General features: G+C 43.0%; 1 protein-coding gene across 3 annotated transcripts in view; it reads left to right on the plus strand.

Annotated features, from left to right (window-relative positions):
• Nucleotides 1–22,168, plus strand: part of DIS3L2 (DIS3 like 3'-5' exoribonuclease 2) — a 282,912-nt gene that overhangs the window by 80,036 nt on the left and 180,708 nt on the right. For all 3 annotated transcript variants that reach the window (XM_048863668.2, XM_048863662.2, XM_048863667.2), the window contains one exon: nucleotides 11,873–12,107. In XM_048863668.2, coding sequence (XP_048719625.2) covers nucleotides 11,873–12,107 — 235 coding nt within the window. The remainder of the gene's footprint in view (nucleotides 1–11,872; nucleotides 12,108–22,168) is intronic.

Consider the following 22,168-nt stretch of genomic DNA (forward strand, 5'->3'; position numbering starts at 1 on the left):
GACAGGGCAGTGCGCAGTGCTGTCTGGCCGCGCCTCCGCTTAGGAGCTGGAGGGGGGACATGCTTCTGCTTCCGGGAGATGCTTGAGATAAGTGCCGCCCACAGCCTGAACCCCTGACCTCCTCCCATGCCCCAATCCCCCGCCCCAGCCCTGATTCCCCTCCTGCCCTCTGAACCCCCACTACCCCATCCTGGAGCCCCCTCCCGCACCCTGAACTCCACATTTTTGGCCCCACCCCAGAGCCTGCACCCCCAGCTGGAGCCTTCACTCCCTCCCTCACCCCAACCCCAATTTCGTGAGCATTCATGGCCCGCCATACAATTTCTATACCCCGATGTGGCCCTTGAGCCAAAAAGTTTGCCCACCCCTGGTCTAGATGATCACAGTGACCTCTTTTGGCCTGAGAATCTCTGAATCTCTAGGGGTATGTCTTCACTGCAGGATTAACTTGGGCACTTACTCAGGTGTTGCTCCAGCCCCCCTCTTGTTTACACACCAAATCCTGTCACTTGAGTTTAGTGGTGTTTTCAACCAAGGCTAGTTGGTTCATCTGGAGCTGATGGCTAAAACCCGAGTGATGTTTTCATGTGGGTTGGTAAGCTGCTCACTTTGCCGTGAGGATGCAGGCTTGCTCACTCGAGTGCTGATAGTCTTGCAATGCCATCCTACAATCCCCCTGGGCATCCAGAAGGACAGACAAGTTCTTCCACAATTCCCTGGGAAGGCATTCCGGAAGGGGTCCGCTTACTGCAGCACACAGAGCAATGGGGTATGCCCAAGAAATGCTAGGGACACAGATGTTGAGAGCAGCACCTGTGAGAACCCAGCCACTTGTGTATGGCTTTGCACTGTGGTTGCTCACACTTAGCCTAGGCTGACCTGTGTGCTCAGATGTGGGTGCCAATCACTGAGTTAACTACAGGGAAGATATAGCCATGGGAGCTGCATGTTAACTAGACTCTGAGGTTGGAGAGGAGGTCGTAATGGAGAGCTTGGTGTGAATGAGAACTTTGGTAGTGGGTGCGAGTGGGTAAATTTTAGAAATTAACCAGTTTAACAGTCCCACAGCCAGATCTCTCTACACTTGGCTTTGAAAACATACGTGTCCGGTCTTGCTCAACTCCCCAGAATTTTGGGGAAAAACAGGAGAGCACATAGAAAACTGCTAAGAAATAACCCTGCTGTCCCTATAGTATAGCAGGTGTGGTGGGTTGCTTTCAGGAGGCCTTCAAAACTGTGGATGGTCTTGTCAGACATTGATATGCCAAACCCACATGAGTTGTATGGACTTCATTCCATGACCTGGACTCCAAGTCTGTTTGTTGTGATGAGTTTAAGGAAGACCAGTAACATTTCTTAATGTAACCTTGTTTGCTATATGAATTGAGAAATGCGAAAGCTTTCATCCTTGTAACGGCACCACAGTGACTTACCGATAGTACTATGCATGTAATGTATTAATAATAATCAGTACAACAAAGCCCTGTTAGTAGGCAAATAGCTTTGTACGGTCAATAAGAGCAATTTGGGTCTGGATGATGTTTGCACATTTATCAAATCCAGTTGTGGTGTGTGCTGGGAAATAAAATTATAGCCATCCTGCTGGCCTTTCGTGCATATTTCCAGTGACTTAGAATTAAAGTGTTGTAACGCTAACCTTATTGGTGTGTTTTAAAAGGAATCTCTTAACTGCGCATACTGAAGCCAGTTGCCTTTATTAACTACTCTCCATTGCCAGTGCCATCTGGTACAATAAGTGAGATTACAGCAGGAATGGAAGGTGATGGGGACAGGTGTTTTTCCCCTTATTGGAAGTACCGTATTTTATTTAGCCAAGCAGGAATGAAAAAGAACAGACATTTGTTTTGTTGGGGTTTTTTTCAGAATAAAGTCCAGTTTAAAATGGAAAAAACTGATGGTGCAATGGATGCGGGTGTTCCGCAATAGGGGTGTGAAATGGTGGTGTTTGTATTACTGTTGTGGTAGCGATTTTGTGTTTAAGGCTGAGATGGTATTTTCATTCAAAGCCCCCTGTTTTCAGTCACATCTTAATTCAAAATGAAACTTGTTCGGTCTGATTTCTGTGCTTCATGCATGTGCGTAACTCATCATTTTTCAGGGATTCATAGAGTTTAAGGCCAGAAGGGACCGCCAGATCATCTAGGGTTCTAGCCTGACCTCCTGTATATCACAGACCATTACATTTCACCCTGTTACCTCTGTATTGAACCCAATCATTTTGTATGACTAAAGCACAATTTGTGTTTGGCTAAAGCTTCTCTACCAGAAAGGCATCCGGTCTTGAGTCTCAAGACTCAATTACTGGTTCTGTGGATGAAGGGAAAGCAGTGGATGTATTGTTTCTTGACTTTAGCAAAGCTTTTGACACGGTCTCCCACAGTATTCTTGTCAGCAAGTTAAGGAAGTATGGGCTGGATGAATGCACTATAAGGTGGGTAGAAAGCTAGCTAGATTGTCGGGCTCAACGGGTAGTGATCAATGGCTCCATGTCTAGTTGGCAGCCGGTATCAAGTGGAGTGCCCCAAGGGTCGGTCCTGGGGCTGGTTTTGTTCAATATCTTCATAAATGATCTGGAGGATGGTGTGGATTGCACTCTCAGCAAATTTGCGGATGATACTAAACTGGGAGGAGTGGTAGATACGCTGGAGGGGAGGGATAGGATACAGAAGGACCTAGACAAATTGGAGGATTGGGCCAAAAGAAATCTGATGAGGTTCAATAAGGATAAGTGCAGGGTCCTGCACTTAGGACGGAAGAACCCAATGCACAGCTACAGACTAGGGACCGAATGGCTAGGCAGCAGTTCTGCGGAAAAGGACCTAGGGGTGACAGTGGATGAGAAGCTGGATATGAGTCAGCAGTGTGCCCTTGTTGCCAAGAAGGCCAATGGCATTTTGGGATGTATAAGTAGGGGCATAGTGAGCAGATCGAGGGACGTGATCGTTCCCCTCTATTCGACATTGGTGAGGCCTCATCTGGAGTACTGTGTCCAGTTTTGGGCCCCACACTTCAAGAAGGATGTGGATAAATTGGAGAGAGTCCAGCGAAGGGCAACAAAAATGATTAGGGGTCTGGAACACATGACTTATGAGGAGAGGCTGAGGGAGCTGGGATTGTTTAGCCTGCAGAAGAGAAGAATGAGGGGGGATTTGATAGCTGCTTTCAACTACCTGAAAGGGGGTTCCAAAGAGGATGGCTCTAGACTGTTCTCAATGGTAGCAGATGACAGAACGAGGAGTAATGGTCTCAAGTTGCAGTGGGGGAGGTTTAGATTGGATATTAGGAAAAACTTTTTCACTAAGAGGGTGGTGAAACACTGGAATGCGTTACCTAGGGAGGTGGTAGAATCTCCTTCCTTAGAAGTTTTTAAGGTCAGGCTTGACAAAGCCCTGACTGGGATGATTTAACTGGGAATTGGTCCTGCTTCGAGCAGGGGGTTGGACTAGATGACCTTCTGGGGTCCCTTCCAACCCTGATATTCTATGATTCTATGATTCTAAGATGGAGAATCCACCAGTTCCGTTGGTAGATTGTTCTAGTGTTATAAAAAGATTGTCCTATTTCTAATTTGAATTTTGTCTGGTTTCAGCTTCCAGCCACTGGTTCTTGTTATGCCCTTTTCTGCTACAGTAAAGAGCACGTTAGCACCTGGTATTTTCTTCCCATGAAGATACTTATACACTGCACCCATATCACCTCACCATCTTCTGTTTCATAAATTAAGTGGAAAACTCTCACTGTAAGACATTTTCTCTAGCTCTCCAGTAATTATTGTGGTTCTTCCCTGCACCCTCTCCAAGTTTTGAACAGCCTTTAAAAAATGTGGAAACCAGAACTGTATGTGGTATTCTACTATCTGTCTCGCTAGTTCCGAGTTGAGAGGTAAAATCACCTCCCTGCTCATACTTACTTTTCCTCTGGTTGTACATTGTTGCATTAGCCTTTTTTACAGTAGAATCACGCTGGGAGCTCATGTTGAGATTCTTGTCTGTTATGACCAATAAATCCTTTTCAGAGTCACTGCTTTCCAGGATACACTCCCCCATCCATAGGTATGGCCTTACCATAGTGATTCAGATTGCATTGTCTGACTGCCGTGTCCTCGTCATTATTTACCATTCCACCTGTGTTCGTATCAGCCACAAATTTTATCAGCTGTGACTTGATGGTTACTTCTAGTTCATTGATTAAAATGTTGCATTGCCTCTGGTCTAGTTGCAGAACCTCAGTAGAAACCTAATGGGCCCTAGGGAGATACTGTCTGTACCCTGAGATGACATGTTTCCTGGTCACTGCAAGGCTTCTTACTTTGGTTTGTCTCATGAGCACTTCAGAAGCGGAGACATTAATAAGAATCCCCTTAGGGCTGCCAGCTGATCACATGTGGCTTGTCTATTAAATTTCATAGCCAGGCTCCTTTGTTGTCTAACTGAAATTTGTTCATTTGTTGAAAATATGCCCTCACTAATTGAGATTCCTGTGCGCCAATATAAAACCGCTATTAGGCTTTGAAAATGAAGACAAATGCTGCCTTTGACCTTTTTGAAGCAATTCTGTTTGGAAATAAATTATTGTGGTTTTGAAAACTGAGCACCTATACAGTAGGCTATTTAAGTAATAACTTAAAGGTTTTTCCTGTTTGAGGTAGTAATGGTATCCTGGGCAGATACACACCTGGTAGAACAGAACTGCCCTCGAGTGTTCTGGTGACAGTGTTTTTGATTTAATTAAGTTGTATGAGTTTCAAAATCACACCTGGGTGCAATGTGTTTTAGCTAGTATTTACCGATATTCTGAGTGAAAGCTGCCCTGTTCATGCATGTATGACTAATTGAGTTGCATACTGAATGAGACTTAAATGAGGCAGGACTCTTCATGCTTCCTTCTGTGTGTACTAAGTTGCACAACCAATAGTCGATTAGCCATTGAGCCAATGGGGCCCATGCCCAGGGCCCCCCGACCAATTTGGGGGGGAGGTCCTGGAAAAATGGGCACCCCAGTGCCCCAACCCTGCTCCCCAGCAGGAGCACCAGGTGGGCGGGGGAAGCCTTTGTGCCTCGACCCCGCTCCCCAGCAGGAGTGCTGATGGGTGTCTGTCTGGGTGGGAAACTGCATTTGGAAGGGGTGGGGAGGGCTCAGGCCCAGGGCCCCACAAAACCACAATCCACTTATGTGCACAACACAACGTGCATACTTAGTGATACAGGGCTCCATTGGGGCAGGCCATAATATTTCAGTGGTGTCTAGTTGAATAATTTCAATTTGTGAAATGTAGACTGGTCATGGGCATCATTAACATTGTTACTGAAGGGCAGTAACTAGAAAAGCCAAGATTTTTCAAAGAATAAACAGGACTGGCCTTTGTCATTGTATGGATAGAAGACTATGTACATGGAAAGTCTATGGAATATGAGGAACAGGCCTCATAGGATTACTACTGACTGAGAAAGCAGTCTCTTCCGTAACTCAATAGGTAGTCTTAATGCTTTTAGACATGAAGTTTCCTGGTTCAGTTTCTTGTTGGAATTAATTCCTCACAAGTAAGGACAATTGTTGAATTTATGGTTACTTCTAAACCATGCAGAATACAGAGAAGTGACCATCAGGCTGTACAGATTTCACTTATCCATGCCAAGATGCACTTGCTCACTAGCTGTTTTTATTGTCCTCTGTGGTTGAGATGGTACTTTCATTCAAAGCCCCTATTTTAGAGGGTTATAACTTTCCGAAATCATGGTGTGGCAGAACCTTGATGCTTGTTCAGGGGAGGATGTTTGTTGAAAGTTGCAGGAAATCTATTCAACCGCTATCTTGAGGATCAGACATTCAAGTGAGCAGCTGACTTTCAACAAAATGCTTATTAAAAGTTACATTTCAATGTAAAAACCATCCAAAAATCTCTTAACACAACTTTGGGGTTGAGACTTTGTGCAAAAATCAGGAAATCCAGAATTGAGGTCCTTTAAGAAACCTTAACTTTGCATCCTTTCACTCCATGATTACATAACAGTGTGAAATGCCCTACTTTTCAGTAAATACAATGTCAGATGCATCGGAAAGACTCATCCAGAAAGACTGCAAATTAGCGGACTGTAACAGAAGTAGTTTAAATATACAATTATAAAAGTTTTTAGTATTACTGCATGTGTCCTGCTGTCTGGAGTGGTTCACGACCATGAGTGCCAACCTCATGACAGACTGTCAAAAAGCAGCGCAGACCCCACAAGCTGGTGGTAAGTTCTGTAAATAGATTTCACTAACCCAGTATCAAAGTGTGAGCTCCTGAAGCACGATAACAGTTTTACCAAGGAGTCACAGAGAGTCCCCTTGGGCTCTCCGGTCTATATTGCCACCCAGAAAAGCTGGACTAAGTGATAAATGGTCACTTACACCAAAGATCACAAAGAATTCAGTTTGCTTCCAGTTCTAAGAGATCAGTCACTTGCCCCAGGTCATTTTGTACCTCAGATCTCACACCAAAGACAATGCTTGTAGCCGATCCTGTAGTAAACTAACTAGGGATTTATTAACCTGGAAAAAGAAATGAGTTATTCACAGGTTAAAGCAGGCAAACATACTGTGTATAGCTTGAGAGGGGTAGTCGTGTTAGTCTGGATCTGTAAAAGCGGCAAAGAGTCCTGTGGCACCTTATAGACTAACAGACGTAGTGGAGCATGAGCTTTCGTGGGTGAATACCCACTTCGTCGGATGCATGTAGTGGAAATTTCCAGAGGCAGGTATAAATATGCAAGCAAGGATCAGGCTAGGGATAACGAGGTTAGTTCAGTCAGGGAGGATGAGGCCCTCTTCTAGCCATTGAGGTGTGAACACCAAGGGAGGAGAAACTGCTTTTGTAGTTGGCGAGTCAGTCACCATCTTTGTTTAATCCTGAGCTGATGGTGTCAAATTTGCAAATGAACTGAAGCTCAGCAGTTTTTCTTTGAAGTCTGGTCCTGAAGTTTTTTTGCTGCAGGATGGCTACCTTTAAATCTGCTATTGTGTGCCCAGGGAGGTTGAAGTGTTCTCCTACAGGTTTTTGTATAATACCATTTCTAATATCTGATTTGTGTCCATTTATCCTTCTATGTAGGGACTGTCCAGTTTGGCCGATGTACATAGCAGAGGGGCATTGCTGGCACATGATGGCGTATATTACATTGGTGGATGTGCAGATGAACGAACCGGTGATGGTGTGGCTGATCTGGTTAGGTCCTGTGATGGTGTCGCTGGTATAGATATGTGGGCAGAGTTGGCATTGAGGTTTGTTGCATGGATTGGTTCCTGAGTTAGAGTTACTATGGTGCAGTGTGTAGTTGCTGGTGAGAATATGCTTCAGGTTGGCAGGTTGTCTGTGGGCGAGGACTGGCCTGCCTCCCAAGGCCTGTGAAAGTGAGGGATTGTTGTCCAGGATGGGTTGTAGATCACTGACGATGCGTTGGAGAGGTTTTAGCTGAGGACTGTATGTGATGGCCATTGGAGTTCTGTTGGTTTCTTTCTTGGGCTTGTCTTGCAGCAGGAGGCTCCTGGGTACACGTCTGGCTCTGTTGATCTGTTTCCTTATTTTCTCATGTGGGTATCATAGTTTTGAGAATGCTTGGTGAAGATCTTGTAGGTGTTGGTCTCTGTCTGAGGGGTTGGAGCAAATGCGGTTGTATCTCAGCCCTTGGCTGTAGACAGTGGATCATGTGGTGTGTCCAGGGTGGAAGCTGGAGGCATGAAGGTAGGCATAGTGGTCGGTGGGTTTTCGGTATAGGGTGGTGTTAACGTGACCGTCACTTATTTGCATCGTGTTGTCTAGAAAGTGGACCTCCCGTGCTGATTGGTCCAGGCTGAGGTTGATGGTGGGGTGGAAGCTGTTGAAATCGTGGTGGCATTCTTCCAGGGTTTCCTTTCCATGGGTCCAGATGATGATGATGTCATCAATGTAGCATAGGTAGAGAAGGGGCGTGAGTGGACGAGAGCTGAGGAAGCGTTGTTCTAGGTCAGCCATAAAAATGTTGGCATATTGTGGGGCCATGCGGGTGCCCATAGTGGAGCCACTGGTCTGGAGGTATATATTGTCACCAAATTTGAAATAATTGTGCATGAGGTTAAAGTCACAGAGCTCAGCAACCAGTTGTGCTGTGGCATCATCAGGGATACTGTTCCTGACAGCTTGTATTCCATCTGTGTGTGGGATGTTTGTGTCGAGAGCCTCTACATCCATGGTGTTTTCTGGAAGATCACCAGTACATTGTAATTTTCTCAGAAAGTCAGTGGTGTCACGGAGATAGCTGGGAGTGCTGGTGGCATAGGGTCTGAGTAGAGAGTCCAAATATCCGGACAGTCCTTCAGTGAGAGTACCAGTGCCTGAGAGTTCTGTGGAGTTCTTCTTCTTGTGCTGTTGGTGAAAGGGTATTTGTGTATCAGTGTGCTGTTCATCTGTATATATACTTTGTATACACACAGATGAGTTAGTCTGTGGTTCCAAAAGGTGACAGAGTTGTAATTTGTCAGCACTGAATGTCTTGTAGAGTTAACTCAGGTTGACTTTGGGGATCTCTGCTTCTGTTTCCTAGCTCCAGTCTCATGAGAGTCCAGACAGCAAAGAGATTAATTTTCCTGTCAACCATTTTATTTCCTCCTCCCAAAATTCAAGCTGGTGGGATGAGCTTTCATGCATGTAGCACCTCCCTGGGTGTAAGAGGGCCATTCACCCAGTCTTTGTATCACAGTGTTTCACAATGGCCAATTTAGTCTCCACAGCCCTTCTTGATGGGCGAGGGAACCACTCCTCTTGTCTGGGTTCACAAGTTCAGAGCAGGCATTTTTACAGTTACAAAGCAAAACTTACATATTACCTTATAACCCGGAATACAGAAATTACAAGTAAGATTAATGCATGCAACAACTCAAGCATTTTATAGAGTCTAAACCCATCCTTACAAGTTTAACATGTATCTTGAACAACACTAACATACAGGTGAGCTGACCTAGTTTCTAGCTATAAATTTGTCAGTGCTCAGCTGATGCTTCCAGGCTTGGCAAGATCTGACACCTGGTCTACCAGTGTGACAGCATGTATGAACCACAGTAATAGAAACATGAAATGAAACTACATTATGACTTTTAGATGCTCCATATAAGAAGAAAAGGAGTACTTGTGGCACCTTAGAGACTAACCAATTTATTTGAGCATAAGCTTTCGTGAGCTACAGCTCACTTCATGAAAGCTTTTGCTCAAATAAACGGGTTAGTCTCTAAGGTGCCACAAGTACTCCTTTTCTTTTTGCGAATACAGACTAACACGGCTGTTACTCTGAAACCTGTATATAAGAAGAATTTCATCTGTTGTGATGATCAAATGTGCTGCTATTCAATACCTAAGGGTGATGTTGCAACGGAGTCTGCTTGCTGCACTCATATTACCTCGTAGCTTTTTGATCGTGCCCATTAGCCTTTGATTTTGTGAATTTTAATGGAGAACTGTACTTTCGTGTCATACAGGGTCCCTAAAATTGTGGACTTGCTGCAGGAATTACTGGGTGAAATTCTATGGCCTTTATTATATATGAGATCTGACTAGGTGATCACAGTGGACTTGCAGTCTATGAATCTATGCTAGGTAGCCCAAACTGATCTGATGTTTGCCCTGTGCAGAGGTCCCTAATCATTAAATCCAAGTTCTGTGGACTCCTGAGTTGTACTAATAAACCTGCTATAGGTGATAGTGATCCATTCCCTCTAGGTACAAAATGTAAATGGAGTTTTTGATTGCCACACGTGGAATATTATACTAGTCAGTGACAGCAGTGAGTGGATATGACTTTGAGAAGTTTTGGGAAATCCAGGGAAATCATGTATAGTACTTTTAAAATGCAGTAGCTGTCCTTTCTTCTAATTCCACACAAAGTCATCAGGTGTTAATCTCTTCTGTGCCACACCTTCAGAAGAGCAGTCACTATCGTTCCAATATATTTGATGTTGCTAGCTGTAGTGGATATAGAAGGATTTATAGTGTAGCACTCTGGAACATCACTTGTACTGTCTCAAGGGAAAAGAGCAATTCAGGTGGAGTTTGCATGCATTGAAGAAAATGAAGCTCTGTGATTGAAATTTAAGAGGTGAACACATTCACATCTGACTGTGTTAGGGTCCAAATGTTACTGTTGACACTAGTTTTCTTTTTGGATAGCCACGCTGGCAGTCACTAGTGTGTGGAGCCCTGTCAGTTTGCTAATCTAATAGACTGTTCTTGCCCAGATCATTGTGTGTCAGTATTTTATATGCTGAATGTAGCCAGGTTTAATAATCAGTCACTTTTGTGCCTTCTGCCAGACTTTCCCCCCACCCCCCTTTTTTTTAAACAATGTAATGTTTAATTCAAAACCTGCTATGGAAACAAACTATATACATAAAAAAAAGCAAAGATGAAGATGAAAAGCACTGAGTCACGAAAGGTAATGAGAGTTCAGAATAATGTCATTTTAGTTTTTAAAAAATAATTTGAAATTAATCCCTTTTAAAATTGATTTTATTTTTATTACCTATTATGAAAATATTACAAGGACATGGGCACTGCTTGAAAGTACTTCTATAGTATGTCTGAAATCCTGAAAAGCTTGCCTTCAGAACATTGGTTGATCTATTTGTTCTCCAGTCACTAAAACAGAAATCTCTGAAGCTTTTTTAGATGCCATTTTTCTTGTTTAATATTGTTGCCTTCAGCTGGCACTTGTTGAGGTCAGTTACAGTGGTTCCAAATGACAAGAAAATCTACCATATTTAGTGCAATGGACAAGCTTTTTGCTGTATGTCCGAGGGCTCCCATTGCCTGTCTACTGGTATTATGAAGTGCTCTCATGTTCTAGCTTGGCAATACAAAGAATTGTAAACCTCCAGGTGAGTGTTAATTGCATGGGGAAACTCCCAAGCAATATGAATACCAAAAAGAGAGAGGCAGAGGAAGTCTAACAAATATATTATAAAGCACTGAAGCATAACATGTAATCTGAAAGCACGGTTTCTTTGTAGAGATACATGTGAATTTTAGCTGGCCTTTCAGTTATTGCTGAGATGAAATATCCCAAATTACATTCTGCACAGAGAATGGGCAAGACATGACAGCTTGAGGCAACAAGAGGGGCTTAGAACGGTAGCATGCGGAGTTCCAGTCTGATGGCTTCCATTCTGATCCCCAGAGTCACACATGGAACAGTTACTGGCTCTGCATTCTGCGAAAGAGTACATCATCCGGTCCTGTCAGCCTCTCTCACTTTATTGGTAGAGGTATTTTTGTTCATGGTTTAGTTTGCTATATTACCTGTGAAGTTTCCCCATATGCATCTGTCCCTCTGCTTTAGGATGAGTGCCCCTTACTGGGTATCTTCTGGATGTGGGAGGTAGGTATCAACTGTAGGAATAAGAAAAGGAGTACTTGTGGCACCTTAGAGACTAACCAATTTATTTGAGCATGAGCTTTCGTGAGCTACAGCTCACTTCATCGGATGCATGCTGTAGCTCACGAAAGCTCATGCTCAAATAAATTGGTTAGTCTCTAAGGTGCCACAAGTACTCCTTTTCTTTTTGCGAATACAGACTAACACGGCTGTTACTCTGAAAACTGTAGGAATGTTCAGTAGGTGTATTGCAAAAGCCACGTTATTCCCCAGAGTTTCCTCCCCTCTTTTCCCAGAGAGGAACCTCTGTCCATAATGCAGTGTCTGCATCTAGTTGCCTGACAATCTCACTGTGCCACTAGCCATCTATTATACATTCTTCCCCTGCCCCCAGGACACAGATGAGAAAGGAAGATAGTGTTTTTTCCAGCTCAATGATTTAGCATGCATCTTCTTCCCCCCTGCTTCTTCAGGTAATAAAGCCAGATGGCAGTGACAAAGAGACAGAAGCGACGCATGAATCAGATGTCCCTGAGGAGCTGTTGGGGACTTGCCTTCCTCGAGAGCCAGTGAAAGGAGATGCTGAGAGTCCGGATGTCATTATAGAGGCTCAGTTTGATGACAATGATGCAGAGAATGGACAAGAGAACTCACAGAATGTGCTGGCTGATGACATTAAGAAACTTTCTGTGGATACCAGTGAAAAGGGTGAGTGGGTCAGATTGCTGTCTTTAACTTTGATATCAGCGAACTTGAAGTTTTTTTTTTTTTTTTGCTGCTTTGCTTTGCTACAAGCTTTAAGGTGCAACATGGAAGTTTAATGTGTCACCACTCCTGTGCTTGCCATGCTAAGCTCCCTAACTAGTCAGTAGGTTCGGTTCTGAGTGGATATTGAAAGCTGGCTTTTATGCAGCCTCAACTAACTCAATTTAAATCTGTAGAACAAAAATCACCCCTTTATATTTGAGATTCCCGTGCTGCATGTGGCTGCGGTTCGCAATCTGACTCAAGATGTTGCTATAGCTTTTTCCTCCCATCCCAGGCAGGCTTTCTAATCTGTATTCCTCACATTGGGGTTAAGAATTAAATTCCTTTGGCTTTTTCTTGCATTGCACAGTTGAATGTTCTTTGTAACTCAGGTCTTTGAAAAATAAATTGATTTGTTTAAAAAAAAATTCAAGCAATCAATTATCCTTTTGAAGAGGAGTGGTCTTACTCTGAATCTGAATCCTTCCTGTGCCATCAGGAATGAAGTGATGTATGTATGTATGTATGGAATGAATGTAGCTCACGAAAGCTTATACTCAAATAAATTGGTTAGTCTCTAAGGTGCCACAAGTACTCCTTTTCTTTTTAGGAATGATTCAGTGGCTCAAACAAGGTTCCACCATTCCTGTCTGTTTGGGGCCACTATTTGGATGTCTTTCATTAAGTCCCATATGTTTTCCCTCTCTAAGCATGTTTGATGGAGGGATTCCTTCTGTTGGCCACTTTTTACATGTTCCTCCAGCTGCCCAACAGCATGCCTGCCATGGCAGATGCGCTGGCTTCATTCTTAACACACGTTCAAGATATTGCCATCATCTCTTTGGATAGTGTTGGAGACAGGATTGTTGAGCTCTGACAGATCTCAGCAGTTGTCATAAATTAATTCAGTTTAATATTTACTACTTTCTTGAGGCATCAGGTGTCTGTCCATACTCTTGGTGGGTTTCCAGCTTTCACATCCGTTGTTAAAATATATAAAAAAAATTGAGTTTAAGGTTTGTGGCTTTGTCTTTAAGCCATACATTATTATTGACCAAATCTTGCTTAAACTGGTGACTGCAGCTGCTGCCTTGCCAATTTGTGCCATTATTTCCTTCTGGACGTCCCCACTGGCTTGCATGTTACCACTAAGGTATGTGTATTGCCTCGCCTCTTGTATTCCTTTGCCTTCTAACTTAGTGCTTGAGTTGGGGTTGCTCGGGTTCTCGTTAGATTTGTTTTTTCATAACTATTTACCCCATCTTTTTTGTGAAGCTGGACAATCTTTCATTTTTGCTTATGTTGGTTGACCGGTTGCTTGGAAGAGCTATCTCATCAGCAAAATCTAAATCTTCTAGTGTTAAGCTGTGATGAGAGACGTGAGAGAGTGCCTTCTTGTTTGACAGCAATATCTATCAAAGTATTAGCTCAGGTCTGTGTTTACTTTCACTATGGAAGCTGCATCTTGATATAAAGTCTTGATCTTGTTAATTATTATTGTTGACATACCATCACACGTCAAGATGCTGTGGCCTGGACTAAGATGGAAGCTGTCATATGCCTTCGTAAAATCTATTGACATTTATGATGAGTGGATTTTTGCCACTCTGCACTTTCCTTAGTGGTTTTTCTTAGAGTGAAAATCTGGTTGACACATGATCTTACAGGTCAAAATCCAGTCTGTTCTTCCCTTAGCTTTGCCTCAGGCTGCTTCCTTTAACCTGCTTCAGAGATACTGCAGAGACCCTGCTTGTCACTGAAAGGAGTGCAGCACCTTGCCAGTAATGGCAATTGCTAGGATCACTTTTCTTGACTATCTGTTGTTCTGAAAGCTTTTCCTGGTCCCACGTTTTGTTGAAAAGTTTGGTGATTTTTATCAATGGTCTTATCATTACAGGTTTCAGAGGAACAGCCGTGTTAGTCTGTATTCGCAAAAAGAAAAGGAGTACTTGTGGCACCTTAGAGACTAACCAATTTATTTGAGCATGAGCTTTCGTGAGCTACAGCTCACTTCATCAGATGTTTACCGTGGAAACTGCAGCAGACTTTATATACACACAGAGAATATGAAACAATACCTCCTCCCACCCCACTGTCCTGCTGGTAATAGCTTATCTAAAGTGATCAACAGGTGGGCCATTTCCAGCACAAATCCAGGTTTTCTCACCCTCCACCCCCCCACACAAATTCACTCTCCTGCTGGTGCTAGCCCATCCAAAGTGACAACTCTTTACATAGTCAAGTCGGGCTATTTCCTGCATAGATCCAGGTTTTCTCACATCCCCCCCACCCCCATACACACACAAACTCACTCTCCTGCTGCTAATAGCTCATCTAAACTGACCACTCTCCAAGTTTAAATCCAAGTTAAACCAGAACATCTGGGGGGGAGGGGGGGTAGGAAAAAACAAGAGGAAACAGGCTACCTTGCATAATGACTTAGCCACTCCCAGTCTCTATTTAAGCCTAAATTAATAGTATCCAATTTGCAAATGAATTCCAATTCAGCAGTTTCTCGCTGGAGTCTGGATTTGAAGTTTTTTTGTTTTAAGATAGCGACCTTCATGTCTGTGATTGCGTGACCAGAGAGATTGAAGTGTTCTCCGACTGGTTTATGAATGTTATAATTCTTGACATCTGATTTGTGTCCATTTATTCTTTTACGTAGAGACTGTCCAGTTTGACCAATGTACATGGCAGAGGGGCATTGCTGGCACATGATGGCATATATCACATTGGTGGATGTGCAGGTGAACGAGCCTCTGATAGACAGGGCCTAATAACATCAGCCACACTATCAGAGGCTCGTTCACCTGCACATCCACCAATGTGATATATGCCATCATGTGCCAGCAATGCCCCTCTGCCATGTACATTGGTCAAACTGGACAGTCTCTACGTAAAAGAATAAATGGACACAAATCAGATGTCAAGAATTATAACATTCATAAACCAGTCGGAGAACACTTCAATCTCTCTGGTCACGCAATCACAGACATGAAGGTCGCTATCTTAAAACAAAAAAACTTCAAATCCAGACTCCAGCGAGAAACTGCTGAATTGGAATTCATTTGCAAATTGGATACTATTAATTTAGGCTTAAATAGAGACTGGGAGTGGCTAAGTCATTATGCAAGGTAGCCTGTTTCCTCTTGTTTTTTCCTACCCCCCCCCCCCCAGATGTTCTGGTTTAACTTGGATTTAAACTTGGAGAGTGGTCAGTTTAGATGAGCTATTAGCAGCAGGAGAGTGAGTTTGTGTGTGTATGGGGGTGGGGGGGATGTGAGAAAACCTGGATCTATGCAGGAAATAGCCCGACTTGACTATGTAAAGAGTTGTCACTTTGGATGGGCTAGCACCAGCAGGAGAGTGAATTTGTGTGGGGGGGTGGAGGGTGAGAAAACCTGGATTTGTGCTGGAAATGGCCCACCTGTTGATCACTTTAGATAAGCTATTACCAGCAGGACAGTGGGGTGGGAGGAGGTATTGTTTCATATTCTCTGTGTGTATATAAAGTCTGCTGCAGTTTCCACGGTAAACATCTGATGAAGTGAGCTGTAGCTCACGAAAGCTCATGCTCAAATAAATTGGTTAGTCTCTAAGGTGCCACAAGTACTCCTTTTCTCTTATCATTACAAGCTTTCAACTTTTCCTGGTGACTTGGTCTTCACCTGCAGCTTTCCCAAGTTTTAAGGTTTTTATTGTACCTTCTTTGTTTGGGGTGTGATACATTAAGATGTCCAGCTCTGGTGTTTAATTTCTTTGTCAAAGTCAGTAGTTTCTTGTGGAGTTGGTTTGTTTAGCACTTCTTAAAAGTGCTCTGCCCATCACTCTGTTCTTTTTCTGCTGTTTCTGTCTTTACTTGTTTATCCTTAACAAGCCCTATGGCTAATCTAAACTTGCCAGTTAGAACCTTGCTGAGTTGATGATAAAGTGTTTTACTGTTCCTCTTTCAGCAACCACTTCAGCTTCTTTGGTGATCTTATCCATATATTTCCTCTTGTCTCTTCTTGTGCTGCTTTTACTGTTTTATCCTTTGTTTTATATAGAATTTTTTTCTGCTGCTTTTTCTGAAGCTATTTTTGAGCAGTTGATGTTTGGTTTGGCTTGTTTCCTTTCTTTCATGCTGTTCCACGTATCCTCACTTATCCAGGATTTTGGTTCACATAGCCAGTTTCCAGACACAGTTATTGCTGCATCTCTGATAGTGTCGCAGAAAGGACTGTGACATGTCAATGCTGACTTGCTGGGACCAATTCTGTCCCCATAATGTGCACGTGCAGCTCAAATCATTTTTAAAAAGAACCCCATAGTCACATTTTGAAGGCAGAATTTGGCCTCAGATAATAGTACCACCAGGTTGGATCCTGATCCTCCGAACATGAGTAACTTCATTCATGCAAGTAGTTCCATTGGACTCAGTGGGGGTCTACTCACCTGAGTAAAGAGACTTGTGCCCATGTGTTTGGGGGATTGGACCCTTGCCCAGTTCAAGTGTCCCTCACAGTGTACAATGTAACTAGACTTCCTTTGAAAAAATTTGTGTGTTCATGCTGTCCATTGTGCATTTCATCCATGTGATAAAGATCTTTTATGCTAAGCTTTGTATCTTGGCTCTTCCCTGTATAAAATCCCTTCCCCTTGAAACAAATCACTATTGCAGCAACAGCACAGAAAGGCGCAAATAGGAGAAGGGAATGTGTAAGGGTGAAATTCATTGGGGCTGTACTAATCCTATGCATAACATACTTAATCCAATTGTGAGGACTCAAGTGCTCACCGAGCTTTGCAGGGGCCTCTGCACAGATGTAAATATCACCCTTTGTGAGCAGTGGCAAGACTGGAATAAATGGTACATAACCGAGCAGTGCAATACTCGAACGGAAGCTTCTGATGGGCGTATTTATACAGCAAAGTCTCAAGGATTCATGCTAAGGAACGATACCTAAAGTCAAGCACTGGTAAAATGAGAACATCAAGAAACAGACAACCTATATTATAAATAAAACCCAAAAATCCATCTCCCAGAAAACAGAACCCCCACCCAATCTAACTTCACACAGTTCTCGTCCTGGGAAGAAGAGGATGAGAGTACAAATCACATGCAACAGATGTTAGTCGTGTTGCTTAATGCACTACTGGTAGGGACTCCGATACTATGGTGATGAGCATCAGAACATATATAGAATAGATTAAACCAGGCTGTATGATTGACTTCACTGCCTGATAAAGCTGATCAGAAGCGGCTTAGTTTAGGCGTAAGTGCTGTAGTAAACAAGATTAGATACCTGTTGTACGTAGATTGTATCGAGTGGTGGTGAGAACAAAGGATCAACAACCTGTGCAAAGTCTGGAAAGTATCACTTATTGGTGGCTTCACTGTCCATGGTGTCCAGTACATAGATAGATAGATAGATTTTCAATAGATCTACTTCTTAGTTGTTCCTTCAAAGGACCAACTCTCACAATCATGTATAGCAGAGGTCTGAGCAAGCACTTGCACTTTAGTCACCCTTCTCTGGATCATTTTCTTTCCCTAAAACAATCATTTCTCTCCCTTAGCTCAGTACGAGTACACATGGCAGTGATATCTGCATGTCATCCTCTTGTATTAGGCTACACCGGTTTCTTCCACCGCATGGCGTTGAGATTGCTCACAGGGCTCACATGTTTTCATACCAGTCAGGCAACCTGTTCCTTCCTGCAACCTTAACTTTGTGTTAACTGGACAAATGATTTTCCCCTTTGAGCCACTGGCTACCTGTTTTCTTTACCACCTGTCAATCAAGGCAGCCTTTTTGGTAGCCATTATGTCAGGCAGAGGGACGGGAGATCCGGCCCTTCGTGGCAGGCCTCCTATTCCTCCTCTACCCAGCAGTCTTTCATGAGGCTAGAGGCCTCAGGCCACACATGAAGTTTCTGAGTAAGGTGGCTTCTGAGTTCCACATCAGTCTATTCACTTCCAGGTTTTTTTCCCTAAATTGTATTCCACCCTGGGTTAAATGAAACGTCACACACTGGATGTCATGAGGACCTATTTTATTTGGCTAGGACCCAGCCATCCAGGCATATACTAGACTCTTCATGGCGTTTGCTGAGAAGGTTAAAGGGCAAAGCCATATCCTTGAGAGGCGAAGTGAGTCTCAGACTATGTCAGGACATTGTGCTAAGAAAGGGCCACCTGGGCAGGTTAGGTTAGTCCACTGGGACTTGGATGGCTTCTCTGCCCTGCTTAGATAACTTGTAGCATCCCCATATCAGAGAGGGCACAGATGTAAAAGGAACTCTTGATTTCTGTGTTCCCATCTCCCAACTGAATGTATAAAGGGGGTGTATGATACAAATACTGTTACATTTTGGGAGCTCAGCTAGCCTCATTTTTTTCTCTTCATTTACTTGCCTCTTGGTATAAAGCTGTTAACAAGATTGCAGCATCTCCACCAGTTAATGTTGCAATTAAAAAAATTCATACTTTATATTTTTAGTATAAGTGTTTGCATTCAGTAAAACCTTGCAGATTTGCCCCAAACCAGGAAAAGCGTGACTGTGTACAGAACATTTATTTATTTTACAGTGTTATCGCCTCACTTATGTTCCTCTGTAATCTGAATTTCACATGAACTTGAGCCAGTCTTATCAGATACTGAAGCAGTTCTTCAGACGTGCTGATAAGGAAACATCAGCAGTGCAAGTAGTAGCAGTTTGGACTGTGAGAATGGCACGCACTCTCATAAAAGCTAGTAAAGGACTGTCACCTTGCCAAAACCCATCCTTGGCCAACAAATCTATTGTGGGTTCCTGAGCTCTGCTCCTAAGAGGTTTCACTGTATGCTGACCACATACACAGGTTATCCCAGGTCCACATGGATCGCTCACAAACATGTGACTCAATAAAATAATACCAGTGGCAGTGACTGTAGTTAGGCTTGTCCTCCTGATGCCTTCTTTCCACTTGCTTGAACTTTTCAAAAACTAAATTCATAAGCACAGACTTTTAGGGCTTGTTCTCTGCCTTAAGTTTGAGCAAAAAATTGTTCTGCTGTGTTTGAGGATATACTCTGCAAGTATGCTGAGCTCACTCAGCTAAATGTGTAATGAAAGATCTAGTCAAATACGTTGCCCATGAATTGAAAAGGACAACTGGGCCTGGGTCAGAGCTGTAATGGCCTCACTTTGCAGGTAGCTGGAGCAGGATGAGCTCACTCCTCTCCACCTAAATATTCAACATCAGTATAAAACCATTAGGACAGCTGGTAAGTCAAATGACATCTTTTAAGTCAAATGTAGTCAGTAAAGTCCATAATAACTTTGGTAAGGCTTGTAATTATCCCATACAATTATCTGGGGCCAAATTGTCAACTATTGTTACCGTCTGTAGGCCACTGTTCTGGAATACTTGGGACCCACTTTCCCATTGATCTTTGTAGTGCAAGCTTTGTAGTGTTCGTTGTATATGTAACGTTCCACGTTTTCAGTTTTTATTTGATTTAAAAAAAAGGGGGTGAGTTTTCAGTGTTTATTTTCCAAACATTAAAACTGAGATAAAATGGGGGGGGGGAGGGAGAAAAACAAAAAATCTTTTGTAATATACACATTTTACTACAATGTATTTGAAACTTTTTTTTAAATGTACAAAGGTATATTTTTTCTCTCTCAGAGCTAGCAGTTTGTTCAGAAATCCGCTCACATAATTTTCTTCAAAGTATCTTCAAACTCACATTGAGCGTCTTGCTGTCTTGGAGGTAGTCCAGCTTTGAAAATCAGTGCTCTGCGTCTATAGATCCAGGGGATGCACTCAAAGCTCGCCATGCCACTTTGCTGAATTTGGAAGGTGTGTCTTGATGGCTGTTCCAAAAAGCCAGCACATCCAGTTTCACATAGTCAGGGCTAGGCAAGTTCATGTAAGTAGTAAATTCCCCTTTCAGATTTGAAATTTCATCTTTAGTGGCAAATGGTTGAAACACTTTGGCATAATGTCATAATCTGCTGCAAAATTCACCTTGAGGAAGGGGTGCAACACCTGGATGACATTCCAGAAAGAATCTTCAGCACCAAACACTTTGGGGTTCAGATTATGGACCATGGTCGTCTCCTATTTCTCGCTGAGCATTGTGTTGAAGCTTTTGAACGCTTCTTTGGTTCTTGTATTCTGGGGTGGGAAGGATTTTTAGAAATGGATGGGTTTTCTCATTGTATATTTCTCCTGTAGCTTTTGTGCTCAGTTCAGCTGAGATTTGGTTGTCAGGATCTGGTAAATGTCTGTGTTGGCAAATGTGTTGGCAGTAGTCAGAGAAAACTCCAGCGTTTACTGTGTCACACAGTGATGCCAAGTTTTCAGCAGTGAACGCTACCTTGATGCATAGAATCTGGTGGGCATTTTGGTTATTTACCAGTCTCTTCAGAGTTTCTGCTTTAGAACCAGCAAACTCAAGATGATTTAGATTAAGATGAACTCAAGATCAAGATGATCTAGGAGACGCATTAGCACAGTCCACACGTTATTTATAGGACAAGCAGTGAAATACAAACTCATCCACCAATGTGAAATGTTAGGGGAAGGTAACTGGCATCTGGCTCTGCACTCGTCTCGCACTGTGTAAAACAAAGCCTTCAGTTTGTTCGCATGCTTGAAAATGGCCCCGAATCCAATGATGCAATATTTCACGTCTTTCATTTCTCCTGTAGCTGACAGTGCAACGTTAATCAGATGAGCAGGACAGGAAATATACGTAGCAGCTCCGGTTTCTAATTGAGTTTAATCTCCCATGCAAATTTAGGAAGCAGAATCTATGTTAGTTGTGGTCACATTTTCCCAGATTAGTTGGTACATCTCAAACATGTCCATTCTTGCTGCGTCAGCAGAGGGGATGAATGTCACATCGGCACAAAACTATGCAGGTTTATTTGCTTAGAAATAAAAAAACAAAAACAAAAGGACAAGAATCGGAGGGTCCAAAGCATCAGGAGACTCATCAAAAATCAGACCAGACGCTACATTTTCATCAATTCGTTCCATCAGTTTAGATACTAAAGCATCATTTTCTTTCAGATACTTATGAGTGAGGTTGTCTGCATTAGGAAGGGTTTTTCCAGCTAGACTGGATTGTTGCACAAAGTCACCAATAGGCCCCTCTGCTATTAACAGTGGTTGTCCAGCGAAACAAAGAGCGCACACAAAAATTCATTGATACAATCGTACTGTGTCCTCTCTTTCATTAAAGCCCTGGTGAAAGCTCCAGATATTGACGGTCCCAAAACTCATTTTCTTCTTTAAGCTTCTTGTGTTGCTTGCTTTTGACAAGCTTCTTTAGTCTGTCAGTGTGAGCACTGACCTCAGTACTGCAGTACTTGCAGTGGAATGTTTCCTCTTCGCTCCCATCTTCACTTTTCTTGAAAATTTCTAAGCACTGTTTTTCTTCTTGGTACTCAGGCATAGATTTGCGGTTTTGCTCCATGTTTATTTTTTTACCTTACCTATCTGTAAACCCCAAGGAACTTGTCTAGGTTCCTGGGGCTCTGTGTGCTGGTAGTTCAGGGAGAGGCACACTGTTCCTGGTTGGAATGGGGAGCCAAGGGCAGACTCAGAGTCTGCTGGGCAACCAAGAGGGGGAGTGTCAGGGTTCCCCCCCCCCCCCGGAACCTGAGGGTACAGATGTGGGGACCCACATGAAAGAACCCCTAAGCTTATTTCTACCAGCTTAGGTTAAAACTTCCCCAAGGCACAAATTCTTTGCCCTTGAATGGTATGCTGCCACCACCAAGTGATTTAATAAAGAATCAGGGAAAGGACCACTTGGAGTTCCTATTCCTCCAAAATATCCCCCGAAGCCCTTACACCCCCTTCCTGAGGAGGCTTGAGAATAATATCCTAACCAATTGTTTACAAAGTGATCACAGACCCAACCCCCTGGGTCTTAGGACAATAGAGAAATCAGTCAGGTTCTTAAAAGAAGGATTTTATTTTAAAAAAAAGGTAAAAATCAGCTCTGTAAAATCAGGGTGGAAAATAAATTTACAGGATA

This window comes from Caretta caretta, chromosome 9 (assembly GCF_965140235.1).
Source record: "Caretta caretta isolate rCarCar2 chromosome 9, rCarCar1.hap1, whole genome shotgun sequence".
Classification (NCBI taxonomy): domain Eukaryota; kingdom Metazoa; phylum Chordata; order Testudines; family Cheloniidae; genus Caretta; species Caretta caretta.